Here is a 17,896-nt window from a genome sequence, read left to right on the forward strand (position 1 = left end):
GCACCAGAGTAAAAACTTGGCAGAGAGCCCCAGGAGCTTCAATTGCCAGGTTCACTACCTGTGGCCTCCTCCCGGGGAAAGGAGCCTGGGGAGGAAGGACTGGGCAGCAGAGCAGACAGGGAGTGTAATTTGTCAAGGCAGCAGTGTAGGAGGAATCACCTGCTTTCTAGGCAGTTTGGCTGCCCCCTTCTGCCCTCCTGTCTGGCTCAGTGACTATCAGCCCCCCTCCTCCACCTGCCTGGCTGTGGATGTCAGCCCATGGCACACAGCAGGCTTTTTCCCTAATAACTGGCAAAGGTGAAGCCGTGGCCCAGCATTTCAAAAGCATCTTGCTATGAGCAAAACTGAGTAGCACTGACAACATCAACAGGAAAGATTCTGGTCTCCTTGGCTCCTCTGCTGCCTTCCCAGTGGAGCCATGAGCAGTGCCAGCATCTTCAGCAGCTCTGCCCTTAGTTCAGGAACTTACTCCAGCTGCCATCTCTGATGGTAGCACTCATCCACCCTATTCATGTCTGCCTGTCCAAAGCCATCCTCCACTACTGGGGTCTTACAGGCTAGGATTTGCAGAAATTTCACCATTTCAATGTCCATTTAAAGATTTTATTTGTTTGAGATTCCCTGTTTTGAAGCATAAATTTTAGTCATGAAGCATAAATAAGAACACAACTCTCTTTTCCTTTTCTCTGTTGCAGATGGCTCAATAAAAATGGAATTCAAGACATTGAGGACCATGCATTTAATGGAACATACCTAGATGAGCTGTAACTATTTCTGTTGTTTGCAATTCTGAAAAAGGAAGACAGTGACTTCTGCAAGTTTTTTTCTTTTTAGTCTCAGATTGTTTCAGCATAAAATATTGTGTTTTTCAGAAATCTAAGTGATAATCACAACCTAGAAAAATTACCAAATGAGGTCTTCCAGGGAGCCAATGGACCCGTTGTTTTGTAAGTAGTAGTTGGATAACATTTTTCTCATTACTGACTCCTTAGAAAAGGTCAGAGAAGAACATATGAAGGCCAGTCTGGATTTCAACCTCTTACAAACCTTGGAGGTCAAAACCAGAGGTCTAGTTCTGAATTTAAAAAAGGAAGCTATAACTGAAATTTCAATGTAGAATTTTATTTTCACTTTGTCCTCAAGTTTTTGAGTATTGAAGGTGAGAGATTTAGATCCAGGTTCGTTCCACAGTTTGTTAAACTTTGCAAGAGAGGAGTCATTCTGATTTGTTTTTTCCACTTAAAAAATATGCTTTTGATTTTCAGTTTGAGCAAAATCAAAACTGGATGAGTGGTTCTTAGTGCTGAAATCTGAATTACTTGCCATTGAAGATCTGCCCCTGCATCTGTGCAGCTTAATTCTGAAACAAAATTCCCATCCTGCAGGGATGGGGATTGGGATAGGTATGAGATACATCCCACACAGTCACAGCAGGATGTCCATGATGGTTGATGAGCTGGGAATCAAGAACTCAGCAGTGGAAAATTCAGCAGTAGGATGCTCATGGATCTCAGCCACCGTTACCTCAAGCCACAGTTTGCCACAGGCTCCAAAAGTACATAAGTTTGCACAGCTGCCTGTGCTTCTGAGCACAAGGCACCACATGTAAGGGCTACAAGAGAGATGTGAGGTTCTTTTTTCATCTCACTGATTCATTGGAACCTTTCTCTCTTTGCATCTACCTGGTTGTCCAGAAAGGGCTAAAAGTCACCCCGAACAAGTGAGAGGGGTCATTGGTGCTGCTGGAATATTTTGCACAGATGCTAGAGTGGTTAAAAATCTGAAAAGGAGGGAGAAAAAATGTGTGATTAATCTTAAGTTGAATCCAGAGCTCTTCTGAAGGCCTCATTTTCCACTGTGTGATGATCAATGTACCTATGATATAAAGAGTTGGGCTTACTGCATTCTGCTCCACTTTGATTGTTTCTTCAAAGCATCTTCTTTTTTTTGGAAAAGACTGACACTGGAGCATCTTTGGACCAGTAATGTCATAGGTGTTTCTTTGGGAAATCATTGTTTCTTATAGCGAAAAGTAAGTGCATTTTCTTTGCAGGCTATACTTGATACAATCATATTCTGGAGGTTTATCAAATTGATTTGCCTGTAGTTGAGATTCATTTGATAGTTCAATTTCTAACACTGAGTTATTTGTGTAAAAAGTTTTCTGTTCCATTACCAATACACTCCCTATTCCATGGATGGGAAATTACCTTTTTATCCTGGATGAGATCATGAAAGAGCCTTCTTACTCCTCCATCACCAGGGATGTGCTTTCACTTGTGGAAATGATTGACTCATAATCACATTTTTGCTGGGACAAATCACATTTTTGCTGTTCCTGCAATCAAATCTGTGTTGCAGACTGCAATGTTCTAATAGAATGAATATCGAGGTGGTTTAACTCTTGATCTTCCTGAACCAGTGTTAAGGAGTCAATTAATGCCAACTTCTGTTTTATAATTCATCATGTTAAAGTAATGTGAAAGAAATACAAACACAAATAGACAGCACTAATCATAGGCCTTGTGCAGGCTACAGAGTTTCACAAATTATTTCCTCTCTCAGACTTACAGCTCTTGGCTGAATTAGAATCTCTCTCTGGGAAAGGCTTTGAGTTAAAGGATTTCAGCATTGACAGCAGACCAGTAAATCAAATAGCTAATAAATCCCACAACTATACATATTCCTTCTATACAGATATACATTCTGTTTCCAACTTGGAGTTTCATAGCTTCAGTTTTCAGCTGCACTGTTTCATTTAATTGTCTGCTGCTCCTCTCAGAGCTGTAGTGGCTTGCACCAGCCTTTGCTTGTGTCCTTAGTTCTCTGGCTGTGTCCTGGCTCAATGCAGAGTGAGGCATGGCTGTGGCCCATCCCACCCTTGCAATTTTTCTTCACTGGTGATCCCACATATGGAGGCTGCAGGAGAGCTCCAGCAGATCCCCAGCTCCGCAGCTGAGCTCCTGAAGTGCAGCCAGAGATCAGTTTAGATACAAGCATGAAGAAAATTGTTCTCCCCAGTCCGCCTATCCTGCTCTGATTTCTGCTCCAGGAGCTATTTTTTGCCATTTCTGTAGGTGTCTTTCAGGCCTCATCAGCTGGTCAGCATTTCTGCTAATCCAACAGAGACTCCCAGTGGGAAAGGGGAGTGATTGGAAGAGAAGGTAGATTCATTTTGCTGTTCCTGCACCGGCTGCTGTCAAGGCTGATGACTCACAGCCAAGCAACAATAACACAAGAACACGTATTTCAATTGCTGATGCCTTCTGGTTTGATTTCCTACTGCCACTTTATAATCCTGTTCATCAGGCTTATTTAATTTATCAAGCCTCTAACGAGAGAACAGCATCCCAAAGAACCTCTGCGCTGAAATGTGTGTGGTAACTCAGTGGAGTAGTTTACTAAACCACCTGCACAATGTCTGTGTTTGGTTTTCAGGGCTTTTCAGTGGTGTATCCATAGCCATTCCCCACAGACATATTGAAAAAAAACCCCACAGGGGTGTGCAAAGCACTTTCTCTAACTCTGTTTATGTGTGATAATGAGCATAAAAAAAAAAGTTTCTTAAATAAGAAGTAACATTTTTTTGTGGAAAAACAATTTAATGTCTTTGAAACTATTTAGAGATAAAGAAAGATTCAGAAAACTTTTAGATATTTTTAATTGCTATTCCTATTCATATTTATTTCCATTCAGTGTAAAACCAGTTTGGATGCAGTAATGCTTTTTAGCTAACAAGCCAAAGAAAACTGTTTTTTCCTGTGGTCTTGTTTAGAACTATGAAGTTACACATTCTCTTAATGATGCCATGAGAAATGCTGGCTGTGGATTTAAGCAGGACCCTGCTGTTTAGTTTTTGACTCATGAGCACACACTCTGGGTGACAGTTTTCATTAGGCAGAGCACTGAGGGTAGTAGTCAGCACAAGTGAAAATTGAGGCTGCTCATTGCAGCCTAATCACCTCTTCAAGCATCCAAGGTAGAAATCGATGGCCCAAAGTTTCTCATCAGCTGCCAGGTTTAGCTCCTGTCGAAACAGGCCCAGGACCTCAGGACCTCTTCTGCGAGAAGTGTGGCTTCTCTCAGCCTGCCCTGCAGAAGTTCATAGCACTTTGGAATACCCCAGTCTGTCTTCTGTAAAAGTCACAGTCCCAGCTGGGGCAGTGGAGTGGAGTTTGTGTTTGCTCCCCTGCTGCCACAGCCCATTGTCCAGTTGTTGAAGGTGGCACATTCCTTCAGAGCCTGGATGTAAAGCCTCAACTGTGTGCACAGCATGGACACATCTTTTCTTTTCTTGGAGAACAAGGAGCAGAGCAGCCACAGAAAACATTGCATCCTGGATCAGTCTCAGGCTGTGAGAGAGCACAGGGCTTAAAGGAGGAAGAGTGATTTTGTGCAATTCACTTTTACCTTTGCTCTTCAGAGAAAGGAGTTGATCTCAGGCTGTCATGATCTGAGGGACATGGTTTGGGTCCCAGTAAGGGAAATGTAGAGATGTTTTGCCTCAGCTGCTATAGTCTTGGAGCTATGGATTTCCAAGTATCTCTTAGCCTGGAGATGGAGCACCCTTGGTCCTTCTTCCCTTTCTTCATTTGCATGGCACAAGTCAAGATTAAGAGTATGCAGAACATGTTTCCTTTTTAAAGCTCCTCTAATGCTCTCTTTAGTTCATTCATGGCTGCTGATTCCATCACTGCCTCTGATAGCCTGTCCCACAGCAATTGCCTTCCACATAAACACATCTCTCCCAGCCTCCTGCAGTCGTGCTCCTTTCTTCGCTTCAGTCTCTGCTATATTTTTTTTCTAAACCTCCAAGAAGGTTTTGTTGGGATTTTTGTGTTCCTAACAGCCTGAACAATGCCACCCCTACTTCTCTTTAATGTTTTTCTTCCTAATGAGTACAAAATCTGATATCCCCAACCTGTACCCACATGTGAGCTTCTCTCTTTGTGTTTATTGCCTTTTCCACAGCAGCCTTCCCATGATGTGGTGTTCATATAGCAAAATTCTGTTGTGATTTCATCAGCCTTTTTTTTTTTCCTTTAACAGTATTATGGGATGATTTCTGCAGTTTCTGGATATTTACTAAACCCAGCATCATATTGCAATAATAGCTAATATGTCTTCTAATTTTTATCCAAAACATTATGGGATTTTTTTCTTCTGTTCTCACAGACTAACATCACTTGATTGTTGTTTGCAATAGATATTAGCTCAGTTTGCTGGAGGAACACTCAGTTTAGCACTGGATCATCTTTTCAGTGTAGATTTCCAGCTGATCTGTTTCCATTCACTACTCTGAGAATGAGTAGGACAGTCTAAAACACATATCCATTGTTGAGCAGTAAATTTGCTTTTTACCAAGATTTTCATATGTTTTCTTAAAGGGATATTTCCAGCACAAAAATCAGTTTCCTGCCAAGTCATGGATTAGAGTTCATTAAGAAGCTAAGAGCAAGATCTACATACAATTTAAAAAAGCTTCCTGACTTAAGCAAATTTAGATCTTTGATTGAGGCAAACTTCACCTATCCTAGCCATTGCTGTGCATTTACAAACTGGAAAAGACAAAAGTAAGTGATTCAATTTGTTTTTCTTTCTGGTGCTTTTCAGCAGTTGATAGTGAATTAAATAAAATTCCTCAAAATGTGGATAGAAAAGGTCTCTTCAGTGCAGGTAAGTAAATGGATGGAAAGACATGAATACACAATACGTACAGATTTATGCATGCTACACAGTGCACTGCCTCTCCATTGCAGGGAATTATTAAATTTTGATAGCATCAGCACTTCCCCCAGACACAGCTCTGCCCTCACTTCTCATGAACCCATCTTCCACTGGGACCAGCCTGGAGCCACACTGAAGACATTAACCAGGAAACATTTGATAACTCTTTCAGAAGGTAACTGGAGGGAAGACTGTGCTTGCAGAGAAGCTGGTCAACACTTGTTCATCAGTCCAGGAGGGCAGCAGGACCACTGAGTGATCCCAAACTCTCCTTTCAGAAAGCCTCATTGGTGTTGGAGCCCTGCCCAGCCAAGCATCACAGATACATTATCTGTTGAGTTCAAATTCACAACAATTTGGGACATTTTTTCTGAGCAGATCCATTTCACACAAATCAACAGAGCAGGGTGGGAGGCTAAGGTGCCTTTTTAGACTCCAAAGGCAATTTTCCATGCTGGTTTTAATTTTCCATTACCAAGTTACAGTGAGACTTTAGGTATCAGTGATTCTCATTGGGTATTTTCACCTCAGTCATACAGTCTTGAAATGTTCACATGGAGTAGTTAATGAACCTCCTGAATCTGCGTCGCTGGAAAACATGAGGAACTGGTACCTACAAAAACCCTTGGTATTGTTTGAAATTTTTCCTTTACTAATGTACTGAAAGGCTTAGACTTTGCCATAAGAGAAAAAAATTATGAATCATTGTTACAATTCAAGACATCATCTTCAGAAGTGGCACAAAACTTTGAATAGTAAAACCATGCAGAGAAAGAATAAACTCCTTGTAGCTTCTATTTTAACACCCTTTAATAGCCCTTTATTTTACTTTTAGCATTGTATTGTCTCCAGACAAGGGAAGATAACTGAGTTTGCTGATAGCTAATAAATATCATCTACATGTGTCTACAAAACTGCGTAAAGAATGCAAGTGTGATGGTGGAGACTATAGTGATGACAGAGGTATCTGACAGAATCCATTCTCCATCACCCATTTTTTGATCCAAATTGCTAAGTTTTCACTAGAACAGTTGATCAGCAGGCAAGATTTTCACATGCTTGTGCAATCTCATGCAGACACAGTTCCTGGTGGCTTCTAAGCAGAAATGGGTCCAGAACTGGTGGCAAAGTGTTGTTTTCCAATGGGACCAGTGAAAGCACGTTTAGCTCTGGACCTGCAAAGGAACACTGATATCACTCTGATTCATATTTTCAAAGGTATTTGTTTTCTGGGCCACTTGGGCCTTATCAGGACCCAAATCCCAGAATCCACCCCTTAAATTAGGCAACTGGACTTTTCAAAAACAAAGTAAGAGTTGCTATTGAAGGGAAGCTACAGGAGGAAATAGTCCTAACCCTGTGGAAGCTCTCAGTATCTAGGGCCCTCACTTGGGCTTTGAAAAACTTCCATGCCACACATTCACTACACAAAATTGAAGTCCACAGCACTCACTTCCCCCTTAGTACAGCCCCACTTTTGGAAGCCTTTCCCTGGCTAGCAAGAAGGCAAAGAGAACATAGCAAGAAGGCAAGGAGGACATAACACAGCCCTTTACACAGCCTGGGTAAGTGTAATTTTGCAAAGAAATGCCAAGAAACCTGTGAAGAGCTCACATAGCCCCAGTGCGGATGTTTGAGGCTGGGCTGGAACACCATGCCATGGTGGGACTGCTTCTGGAGCAAGTCTGGTCACAACTCTACCTCCCCGGTCAACAGAACAAAATTGAACATATTTATCCATGCCTTTAAGAGTTACCATATGTATTTTCTACCAAACATTAATGCAAAATTATGAGAACCTATTACTTAGATGAACCCCTCCTGTCAGCTTCTTTGTAACATAATTAAAAATTGTCATTTCTTTCATACAGTCATGTCTCTTGTAGTGAAATTGGTGTGAAACTGAGCTCCTCTCTCCAGATTAAAGAGAGAAAGTGGATGCATGTGTTTGGTTTGAAGACTGAAAGTATTACCATACACTTCAGCAGAGATCAGTCACACATACAGTAGCTACACCCTCCTTCATTTCAAAGCACTTTTCGTGACAGCTGGCACAAGCTCTGTGTGCACTGAAGGCTGCTCAGGCTGTTTAGAAGTTATTAATAGTTTGCATAGTGCTTGATCACACAATGTGTAATATTCCTTTGGTGAGTGCTTGGCTCAGAGCAGCAGGCATTGCTTGTGGTAGTGAGAACCCTGGTGTGACCTGGCTTGTTGTGCACCTTCACAGGAGATGGCCATTCCTTGTGGCCATTGGGCTCGCAAAATACTTCCAGGTAATCCAGGGAGTATAAAAAGGATGCCCCTTTTCCCCCAGAAGTGCATTTCTAAGGATCACAGCAGCAGCTGGCGTTCACATGAGAACTCTGGGAAGGAATTAAGATAGGGATGTGTGGCCCCTTTCATGTTTGATTTCCCCTTTTTGAGACTTTTACAGCACTCAAATCCCTAGATAAAATAAGTTACTGTAGTGGATCATGCTCAATCACCTCTCCAAAAACTCTCTGCAGCAGCTAACAGGTGCTGTTGTGATAATGGAAAGCTTAAAACTGTTACAGCAACAGTGCTTTCTAAGTTTTGGAGGATGCCACATCAAGCACTGTTCTGCCAGTCTAAGAAACACAATTAAAACATAAGACAGTTTTGATTTTTTTTTTCTCATTCCAATAAGGATTACATGCTAAATATTGATCTGTAGTTCAAATAATGTGGTGCTGGCCTAAGAAAAGGTAAGCTGCATTCTTAAAACAAGTCTAGTACAGTATGTTGAACTCCCCTCACGTTTTTCTGTGACTGGAAAATAATATCCTTGTAGTATGCATAGGGCAGAGGCCGGATGTTAAAACCCTCAAGTTGACACAGGCCATTACAAACTTCAGCAAGATTTTGGCTTTCTTTGGCATAAACATCACCTTCTGCCTAAAAGAATGGCATTGATATGACTCTGTCCTTACACTTGATCATTATTCTTTGGAGGAGCTGTCACTTGAAATCCTATTTTTTTCAAAAAATGTGGCAGCATCAGGAATGTGGTGTTTGTGCCTCATCTCACAAGAACATACTATCAGTTGCTCACAACTCACTTAATGGCACTTTTTGGTGAGGATGATTGGCTTGAGATAGGACTTATTACAGAGCACAGGTCAAGACTGTTTATTCTGCTGAGCATGTTTCTCAGCACACAAGATCCTGCTGCCAGCAGATCCAGACAAGGCATATAAAATAACAACTTAAATAACAACTTGAACAAAGGTAGTAATTTTTGTTTATTTTTGTCAGAGCACTCTGCCAATTTCAATTTTGTTCTCTAAGTTGCCCTTTCTTCAGTTTATTTTTCTAGTTTACTTGAACAGAAGAATGTTAAACAGTAAGGAAAGTTTACACAGAGAGGGAATGAATTAACTGTATTATGACACCCAGTCACAACAGGAAGCAAGGACCCACACATCCCTTGGGAAATAATGTTTTAACTTGTTGCTCTGAGTGCACTGCACAGCCCAAAAGGTGAGAAACAGAGGGCAAAGAGATGACAAAGAGTCAGTATCAGAGGATGGCTCTTCCTTCCCTTGGGAGTTTCATCTTACCTGCTCCCAATACAGGGAACCAGCAGGACAGTCCCCATTACCTTTCCCTGGAGCAAACACCTTATTCCTTGGGACCCTGCTTTTATTTGGGACACTGGCTGTAAAAATAAGACAAGAATTAATGAATTGCAATAATCAGAAATATTTAATTGTCCTTATGAATCACTCTTGCCTGGGTATATATTTAGGTCCAGGCAGTGCATCCAAAATTTTAGAAAAAGTTTATTTTTCTCTCATGCTGAGAAATGATTGGCTACAAACATTTCCCCTCAGTTCACTTTCAAAGAACCACCAATTGTTGTAGCTTTCAGTGCCCCCAAGTGCCTGTTGCACTAAAAAATGAGAGACTTTTTCTCCTGTTATTGCTCCTTGGAAGCCTATATTCCCTTTCAGCCAGAGAACTGTTGATATATTGATCAATACTCTGGACCCTTCACTCATCCTTATGCGAGTAGAACACAGGAGAGCAAAATGTAATGCCTTGTTATTGCTACTGTGACCTTCATAGTGAATATTTGACCTCACAGAAAATCAGTTTTCTGACTCAGTTGACAGGCAAGATAAAAAATATTGATAATAGTAGAGGATGTTCAGAATCTCATAGGAAATGTCCCTCACCTTCTGATGCTAAAAGTTTTCCTTTCTTGCAGACCCTTTAAACTCAATTTTCAGAAGATGTAGTGAGTGCAGAAAGTCAAAAGGTAAAATTAGGTTACAAAGAAGAATTCTCCCTTTTAGGCTGCTACCAGTTGTTAAAAATTTTAACTTTACTTGCCAAGAGAGTTCTTCTCTCAACTGTACTCAGAGTCAGGGTGGAAGATAAGCTGGGGTCCTGTCCTAGAAATTACACACCTAGACTTCAGTCTGGGTTGTAGCTGAATTTAGGCAGAGATGAACTGGGTTTGTTTTACAACAAATTGTCAAGTGTTTTATTCCATAACTCAGATTAGGTCTGCATCCAAAACTGTGGATGCAAGTTCATGGGACAGCCAAATTCTAAGGCAGCCAAAGAGCAAAAACTCACCATTCATTTCACATTTATACTTGATAGTTCTTGATATTTACAATCTTGTTGGAGCTGATCATCTTGCTATCATCAGCCAAAATATTTGTTTCTTCTGTGGGTCTATGCATGGAGAAGGACACAAGGCTAATACTCTACAAAATAAAGTCCAACACAAAACTATCAAAAATGTTAGTGTTTACTTGTGCTACTAAAAAAAAAAATTAAAATGTTTAAAAAATGCTTTCTGACAAAAACAAAAGCAACTACTGTTTCCATTAAAATGTTCAGTTTAATTTGGTTTGGTTTGGTTTGGTTTGGTTTGGTTTGGTTTGGTTTGGTTTGGTTTAGTTTGGTTTGGTTTCATCTGGTCTGGTTTGGTTTGGTCTGGTCTGGTTTGGTTTGGTTTGATTTTGTTTCACTTCACTTGATTTCTAATCCACTTATTTCAAAAAGACAGTTTTTGAGCAAAATGGCCTCCTATGCCTTGTGTTTCTGTTGGCATCTGTCGTCTAGAAACTATCTGGAATTCTGCATGAATTTATTTGTGCAATTTACTTGTGCTACTGGCTAATCACTAATACAATATGAGGTACTAAAAATGAACATCACAAAATGGAGTTATGTGCCCTGGCAGAGTTACAAGATGGTGGTGGTCAAAACCTTTAGGAAAAAAAAGGAATTTGAGAATTTGCAGCTGATTTGACTCATTCCTCAAAGCTCAGTCTTACATTGGTGTTCATTGTCATGCATTTCCCCCACGCTTGTCACAGACAGCTTAGGTGAGAAATTAATTTTAAATGAGGGAAGCTTCTTACAGAGTGTGTTATCCAGGTGGATAACTGCATCCTGAGCATTAGGCAAACATTAGGTTTTCCTTTCCTGCGCAGTTTATGATGTTTCCAAGTCATTTACATGTTCTTGTAGTATTTTATAAATAGGGACCAACCGCACTATTAATTTCAGGCTCCAGGGTAATCTGTATAATCACCTAACCAGAAAAACTGTGCTGTTAATGGAAACTGGAGGATTTTGTGTTTGTTTTTTGCCTCATACTGTGTTTCTTAGCTTCTAACTCTACTCTTTTTACAATTTCAGGACTGAATTACATCCGATATGTAGCATATCTCAGGTGAAGCAAGACTTTGAGGAGAAGCCTGGCAAAAAACTACAGAGAAGGTCTGCAGTGGAAGATTATATTTCCAACTATGGCATAGGATTTGACCCAGCAGAGAATGAATTTGACTATGGTTTATGCAATGAAGTAGTTAATGTAGCCTGCTCTCCTAAACCTGATGCTTTCAACCCCTGTGAAGATATCATGGGATACAACATTCTGAGAGTCCTGATATGGTTCATCAACATTTTAGCTATTACTGGGAACACTGTTGTCCTCATTATTTTAATAAGCAGTCAATACAAACTCACTGTTCCTCGCTTTCTAATGTGCAATCTTGCCTTTGCAGACCTCTGCATAGGGATCTACCTGCTATTTATTGCCTCTGTAGACATCCAGACCAAAAGCCAGTACTACAACTATGCCATAGACTGGCAAACTGGGGCAGGATGCAACGCTGCAGGATTTTTCACAGTGTTTGCAAGTGAGCTCTCAGTCTACACGCTGACGGTGATCACCCTGGAGCGCTGGCACACCATCACCTACGCCATGCAGCTGCACCGCAAGGTGCGGCTGCGGCACGCCGTGATCGTCATGGTTTTTGGCTGGGTGTTTGCCTTCACAGTAGCGCTCCTTCCCATATTTGGGGTCAGCAGCTACATGAAGGTCAGCATCTGTCTGCCCATGGATATAGAAACACCATTTGCCCAAGCTTACGTTATGTTTCTCTTAGTGCTGAATGTGCTGGCGTTTGTTGTTATTTGCGTCTGCTACACCTGCATCTACTTCACCGTGCGCAACCCCAACGTGGTCTCCTCCAACAGCGACACCAAGATTGCCAAGCGCATGGCCATACTGATCTTCACCGACTTCCTCTGCATGGCACCAATCTCTTTCTTTGCCATATCGGCCTCGCTCAAGGTTCCTCTCATCACGGTGTCCAACTCCAAGATCCTCCTGGTTTTGTTTTACCCCATCAACTCCTGTGCTAACCCTTTCCTCTACGCCATTTTCACCAAGACTTTCCGCAGGGATTTCTTCATTCTCTTGAGCAAGTTTGGTTGCTGTGAAATGCAAGCTCAGATTTACAGAACAGAGATCTCCTCGTCTGCTCATACTTTCCACACAAGAAATGGCCATTGCCCTCCTGCATCAAAAAACGGTGATGGCAATATTTATTCTTTGGTTCCCCTGAATCACTTGAACTGAAATGTTTGCATAAATTTCTGTCTGAGGCAGTGTGCTAATCACTTGCAAGCATGTGAATTTGAATAATGACTTCAGCATAACATGCAAACTTATTTTTTATGAAAACTCTTTCCAATTCCCTATTTTTGTTCAATGAACAACCATCAGAGATGACATATCATCTTTATCAGTTCTTGAAGAACAAAGTGCCAAAGTGTTCATGTAGAACTGTCTCAAGAAATAAATGAGATCATAAACTGGTATCTCCCACCATGAAAGCAGATATTCCCTTCATTCTAGGGAGATGTTAGTTGCTTTTTGAGAATTAAGTAGTGGTTATATACAGTTTTAAAAAATACGTAGAATTAATTTCTTTTCCTGTGAATTGTGTTATAGCAATACAGATAATTAGCTTTTTTCATTAATCACATCTCCTGGGGTTACAGGAGACAGAAGGCCAATTTAAGCCCTCCTCCAGCACAGGCTTGCTAGGAATGAGAATATCTCATGATGTTTCCATTTCTGTTGAGCACAGCAGGGAGGCAGGAGGCATCTCCAGCTATGCTGGATCTTTGCAGTTCCACACTGTGTAGACCTGCCTTACCCTGCACAGAAGTGTCCCTTTGTGTGGTATTTGTGTTGGTTTTGATTGGCAGGCTCAGAGAAACCCGTTTCCTCTGAGTTTGTATTAAAGAGTTGATTTGGTTTAGGGTTTGTTTTCAAGGCAAGAAAGAGTAAGAATGAGGGCAAGAGAAACCCCTCATAATAAAAAGGGTGTTCTTTAAAGCTGTTTTCACAAAGTTGAGTTCACTTGTGTGTCTGGGTGCCTTGGATACACCAGCATGGGCCAATGGGCTGCTCCATCCACCAAGACATGTGAGGCAGGCTTGCCATACAACAGCGTTTGTGTACTATACTGCCTGGGCTGCACAAAGAACAATGGCTCTAGATGTGGCTTTTAAATCCCTGCACAAAAGTTCATGTGAAATCCTAATTTTTTGTATACTCCTTTTAGGATTTCTCCTTCCCTTCTAAAAAAAAAATCCTTTGTGCACACATTATTACGTTCTGGTCCAGATAGGAAGACCTGAAATAAATCATAAACTGCAATATGTTGAAATAACAATGCAAAAAAAAAAGTTAAAAAGAAGAAAGATAAAAAATTTTAATCAAGATTTTCTGATTTTACAGGGGTTTTTACTAACATCTCAATGAATTTACAGACTTTTTACATTATTTGAATATTTAATTTTTCCATGGTTCATCATTCCAAATTGCAACAAAATTCATGTATGGGTAAGGTTTTCTCATGCTGATTATATGTCTGTGTGTGGATATGTGGCATAAAGAAAACACCAGGAGAGCAGTCTGGGCTTCATTCCCATCTCACAAACAGCTCACAGTTCTGCCCCATGAAATTATAAAAGCTTGGAGTCTCCATGGTTAAATGTGATGTGCTTTAAATGTTTCCTACCTACAGCTCATAAAATTTCAGTAGCAAATCTTGATGCTTCTATCCATAATTTCTCTTGTCATCAGTTTCACATTTCAGCATCTGAATCTTATGTGAATAACAACAGGAGGTGATTATTCATTCAGTCCCAGCCAGGGAAGGAACTATCAGCTCCCTAGTGCATAAAACAGGGGAGATCAAAGACAGTGTGTTTTGGCGGGGGAAATTTCATTACTCAACACAAGTAACACTCCCTCCAAGATCCAGGAAAAGGAAGAATGAAAGAGAAAAGTGGGAGAGACACTTCATCTCTGGGAAGATCATCTGACTACTCAGAGGAATCATTTTTTTTCACAAATGCTTTATGTCATATACTGTGTGCTGGTGTGCAGCCATTAAAACCCATCCCGATGGAAGTGACTGAATGATGATGTTCCAAAATGACAAATAATCTAGTTATATTTTTTAAAGGGTCCTGAATCTATTATTTGCCTAAAAATGAGGGATGTTCTTTGGCAAATGCTACCCCACTTTTGATGATAAATAGGGAAAATTCTTTCAGTGTGTCATGTCACATTTTTTGGCTGAGCTCTGTCCATTTACCAGGAATGAGACCTGGCAGCTCAGGAAAACAAAAACATAGTGGTCTAGAAGCCAGTCTAGTAAATCCTCTCACAGATACATCAGGCACATGAGCTTGATCCAGAACATTTACTTCATGCAAACCCATTGCCTGGACATTTGCAGAATCAGAACACAGTTAAACATGTTTTTATAATTTGCATCCCTGAACAGAGACCTTGCAGGGCTGTGTCTTGTACCCAGAGTCAGACCAGAGCCTGGGATTGAGCCGCCTAGCCCATGGGTTTTCCTCCAGAGGAGACATGAGCTGATACATGAGGAGCAGGTAAAGCCTGCAAAATTGGCCACCTTGCCTCATGGAGGACATGTCATCCTGCCCACACGTGCTGCTCAGGAGCTCTGGAAGCAGATCCAAAGGTGAGAGACTGACTGTGTAGTTACCAAGACAAAATTCTTCCTCTTCTACTCCTTAGATCTTCTTGGCTTTAGCTATTCTTTTGATTTTAATTTCAATAATCTTCCAGATTGTAAGGGATATTGTGGGACCTGTGTCTTTCCCTGTGTGAGATATTGGTCTTTTGGTATCTAAGGGATATTGTGGGACCTGTGTCTTTCCCTGTTTGAGATATTGGTCTTTTGGTATCATTTTTTTATTTGAAGAAAGCAGTATAAAAAAAAAAGACTCAGGATACTTTTTTTTTTTTTTTATTTGAAGAAAGCAGTATTAAAAAAAAAAAGACTCAGGATACATTTTGTCCATGCTTGTAATGTACAAAAAAGCCTGCTGGAGTTTGGTGTGGGTTTCCTCAGCTCTTGAACAACATGTTTATGTTGCAATCTCTAAACTATTTTACATTTCCCTTTCTGAAATCTATTTTAATAAAACCAATATCAAAACAGAGTGCCTTGAGAACAAGTGTGCGGCCAGAGATATGTTGACAAAGTATGCAATAAATGTTGCTGCTTATCTGGAGAGTTCCATTTATGCAGTGCAGCCCCCACAGTCAGGTCACTGTGACCTACAGATGAGAGACTCTGCAGAGAAAATCCTCCTGTAACCTCCTGGAGAGTTAACAAAGCACAGTAAGGTGTGCTTGAAACTTCTTCAGCAAATAACACAGGAGGACTGACCTGTCTTTGTTTTAACAAATCTCTTGTCTTAACCCATATTTCTTAGGAAATAAGATATTAACCATTGACAGAGCTCAGACAGGCATATTTTTCCTCTTTAATTCATATTAACAGCTCTTCTAAATTTTTACCCCTCATTTTTAGAGGCAGGGTTTGTAATTCTCTTTTGTTCAGTATTTTGCTCAAACAAATAAGTGTGTGTCTGTGTGTGCACATATGCTCATGTGAGTAGGAGAGACAGGACAAAGGTAACGAGGAAACTGAATCAAAACCTAGCTCTGATTCACAGGAAAAACCTGGGAATTTGTCTATTATGGGTAGAATTGCCATTCATTGTGACCATTAATTGAATTTTAGTCTTCATCAAGCCCCCAAAAATGCTGAGTTAAAGAGTTATGATTCTGTTTGCCTTTATGGTGCCATCACCAGAGTGGCACAAAGAGTCTGTGCTGGCAGAGAGGAGAAAAAGGCAACTTCTTGATCTTTTTGACAGAAACATCATCCCTTCAGGCACACACCTTGTGGAGAACCCAAACCTGACCTCCCCAAGAAACATTCATCAGGTGTTGTGATGGGAAATGAGAAATGGGGCCACTTCAGCTTGGCAGACTAAAAGCAGCATCACAAAAATTGCCACCATGGGTACAGGTAATAGGAGCACCAGGAGCACCTGGTCAAAAGTGCCAATAAAAACAAAATCCTGACTCGCAGAGAAAATGAACCATGATCCATTTTCTTTACAGCTTTGCTCTGGGGGTTACAGAGATATGCCAAGCAGAGTTTGCTCATTAGAAGGCAGGTCTGTGTTTGAGCTTGTTAAGAATTCAAGATGAGATTTGCATCCCATTTAGCAAGTCTTCAAATCATTTGACCACATTTCTTTCCTGTAGATTCCCTCCTAATCATTCCACTGAGGACACAGCAGATAATCTTACATTTAATTTATGCAGCTTTGTTGTTAAGAAGAGTTAATAATGCAAAATGATTTATCCTCAAGGAATAATTTAACCATCCCTCCCCTTCCTGAATGAAAGAACAGAAAAGAAAGGTAGGTCTGGTTCAAATGGTCAGCCAGCACATACAAACCTCCTCACACATTTGCATCTTTAATATGGGCATATGCAATCTCCCATTGTGTATGCAAATGGGAATTGCACATACACACTCTTCTTCCCTGAGAGCTTTTGTCTAAGTACTTGGCTACAAGCACATATTTGAAAATCTGGGCGTTGTTGCTTTAAAATATTCAAGCACAGGAGTAGGATTTTATAGCTGTCATCTGGATAATTAAACTCTTCATTAACAGTTGTTCACAAACTAGTAGGTGACCTTTAATTAGGGATAAAAGTACTCAGGAATGGATTTCAAACATTAAGAAAATGCAGAGGAGCCCTTTTCCCTCCACTTCTCCAAGTCCATTGAAAATCTTTTGTAAAGCATTGGTTTTCCAAAAGAAATTATTCTGGGTGAGACAAAGATATGTTTTCAGGCCCAACTCATCAGATATATGCTTTGTTTAGCCTTGTTGTAACTAAAATATTGTATTTTCTGTTTTTTGTCTCATGCTATGTGTTCCCTGGGTCTTTGTTACCCCAGCCTGAGCACCTGCACCAAGTCATACCTCCACCAAAAAAGAACAGGAAAAATCAACAAGTTCCCAATGAGAGCAGTGCACAGATGGGAGCGTGCTGTATTTGTGAGGGGGTGGGAGATTGCAGGGCAGAATTCAGCAATATGGACATTTCTGTTGAGTCATTTGAATATCCAGTGCTAAAATTCTGCATTAAAGGGGCAGTTTAGCTGAAGTATAGCTCCCAGGAAGAAAGTAATACAAATTTGCATGGAAAAATCCTATGGAGAGATAAAATTTAAAGGTAAAGTTAAAGTCAGTGGGGTTTAAAAGCAAAATATTGATATGAAAGACTATGTGCTGTCTCTGGAAAAAGAGATAGCAGCTCCTTTGGGGGCCATCCAGGCACCACACTGCACCAGTCACCTTTGCACTGCAATTCTGTGCATTCATTGTGAGCTACAAATGCCTGATTAGCTTTAAATGCTCACATTTTGTTCTTTCCTTGGCTATGCTGTGTGGACAGGCACGTACCCCTTGG

At 40.7% G+C, this 17,896-nt stretch overlaps 1 protein-coding gene across 3 annotated transcripts in view; it reads left to right on the forward strand.

Moving 5' to 3' along the window:
* The window catches only part of LOC120501440 (follicle-stimulating hormone receptor), an 81,318-nt gene extending 66,083 nt beyond the window's left edge, over positions 1-15,235 (forward strand). For all 3 annotated transcript variants that reach the window (XM_039707703.1, XM_039707704.1, XM_039707705.1), the window contains 4 exons: positions 696-764; positions 873-947; positions 5,388-5,573; positions 11,413-15,235. In XM_039707703.1, coding sequence (XP_039563637.1) covers positions 696-764; positions 873-947; positions 5,388-5,573; positions 11,413-12,640 — 1,558 coding nt within the window. In that variant the 3' untranslated portion in view covers positions 12,641-15,235. The remainder of the gene's footprint in view (positions 1-695; positions 765-872; positions 948-5,387; positions 5,574-11,412) is intronic.
* Positions 15,236-17,896: the final 2,661 nt, after the last annotated feature.

This window comes from Passer montanus, unplaced genomic scaffold (assembly GCF_014805655.1).
Source record: "Passer montanus isolate IOZ18808 unplaced genomic scaffold, ASM1480565v1 scaffold2, whole genome shotgun sequence".
In the NCBI taxonomy this organism is placed as follows: Eukaryota; Metazoa; Chordata; class Aves; order Passeriformes; family Passeridae; genus Passer; species Passer montanus.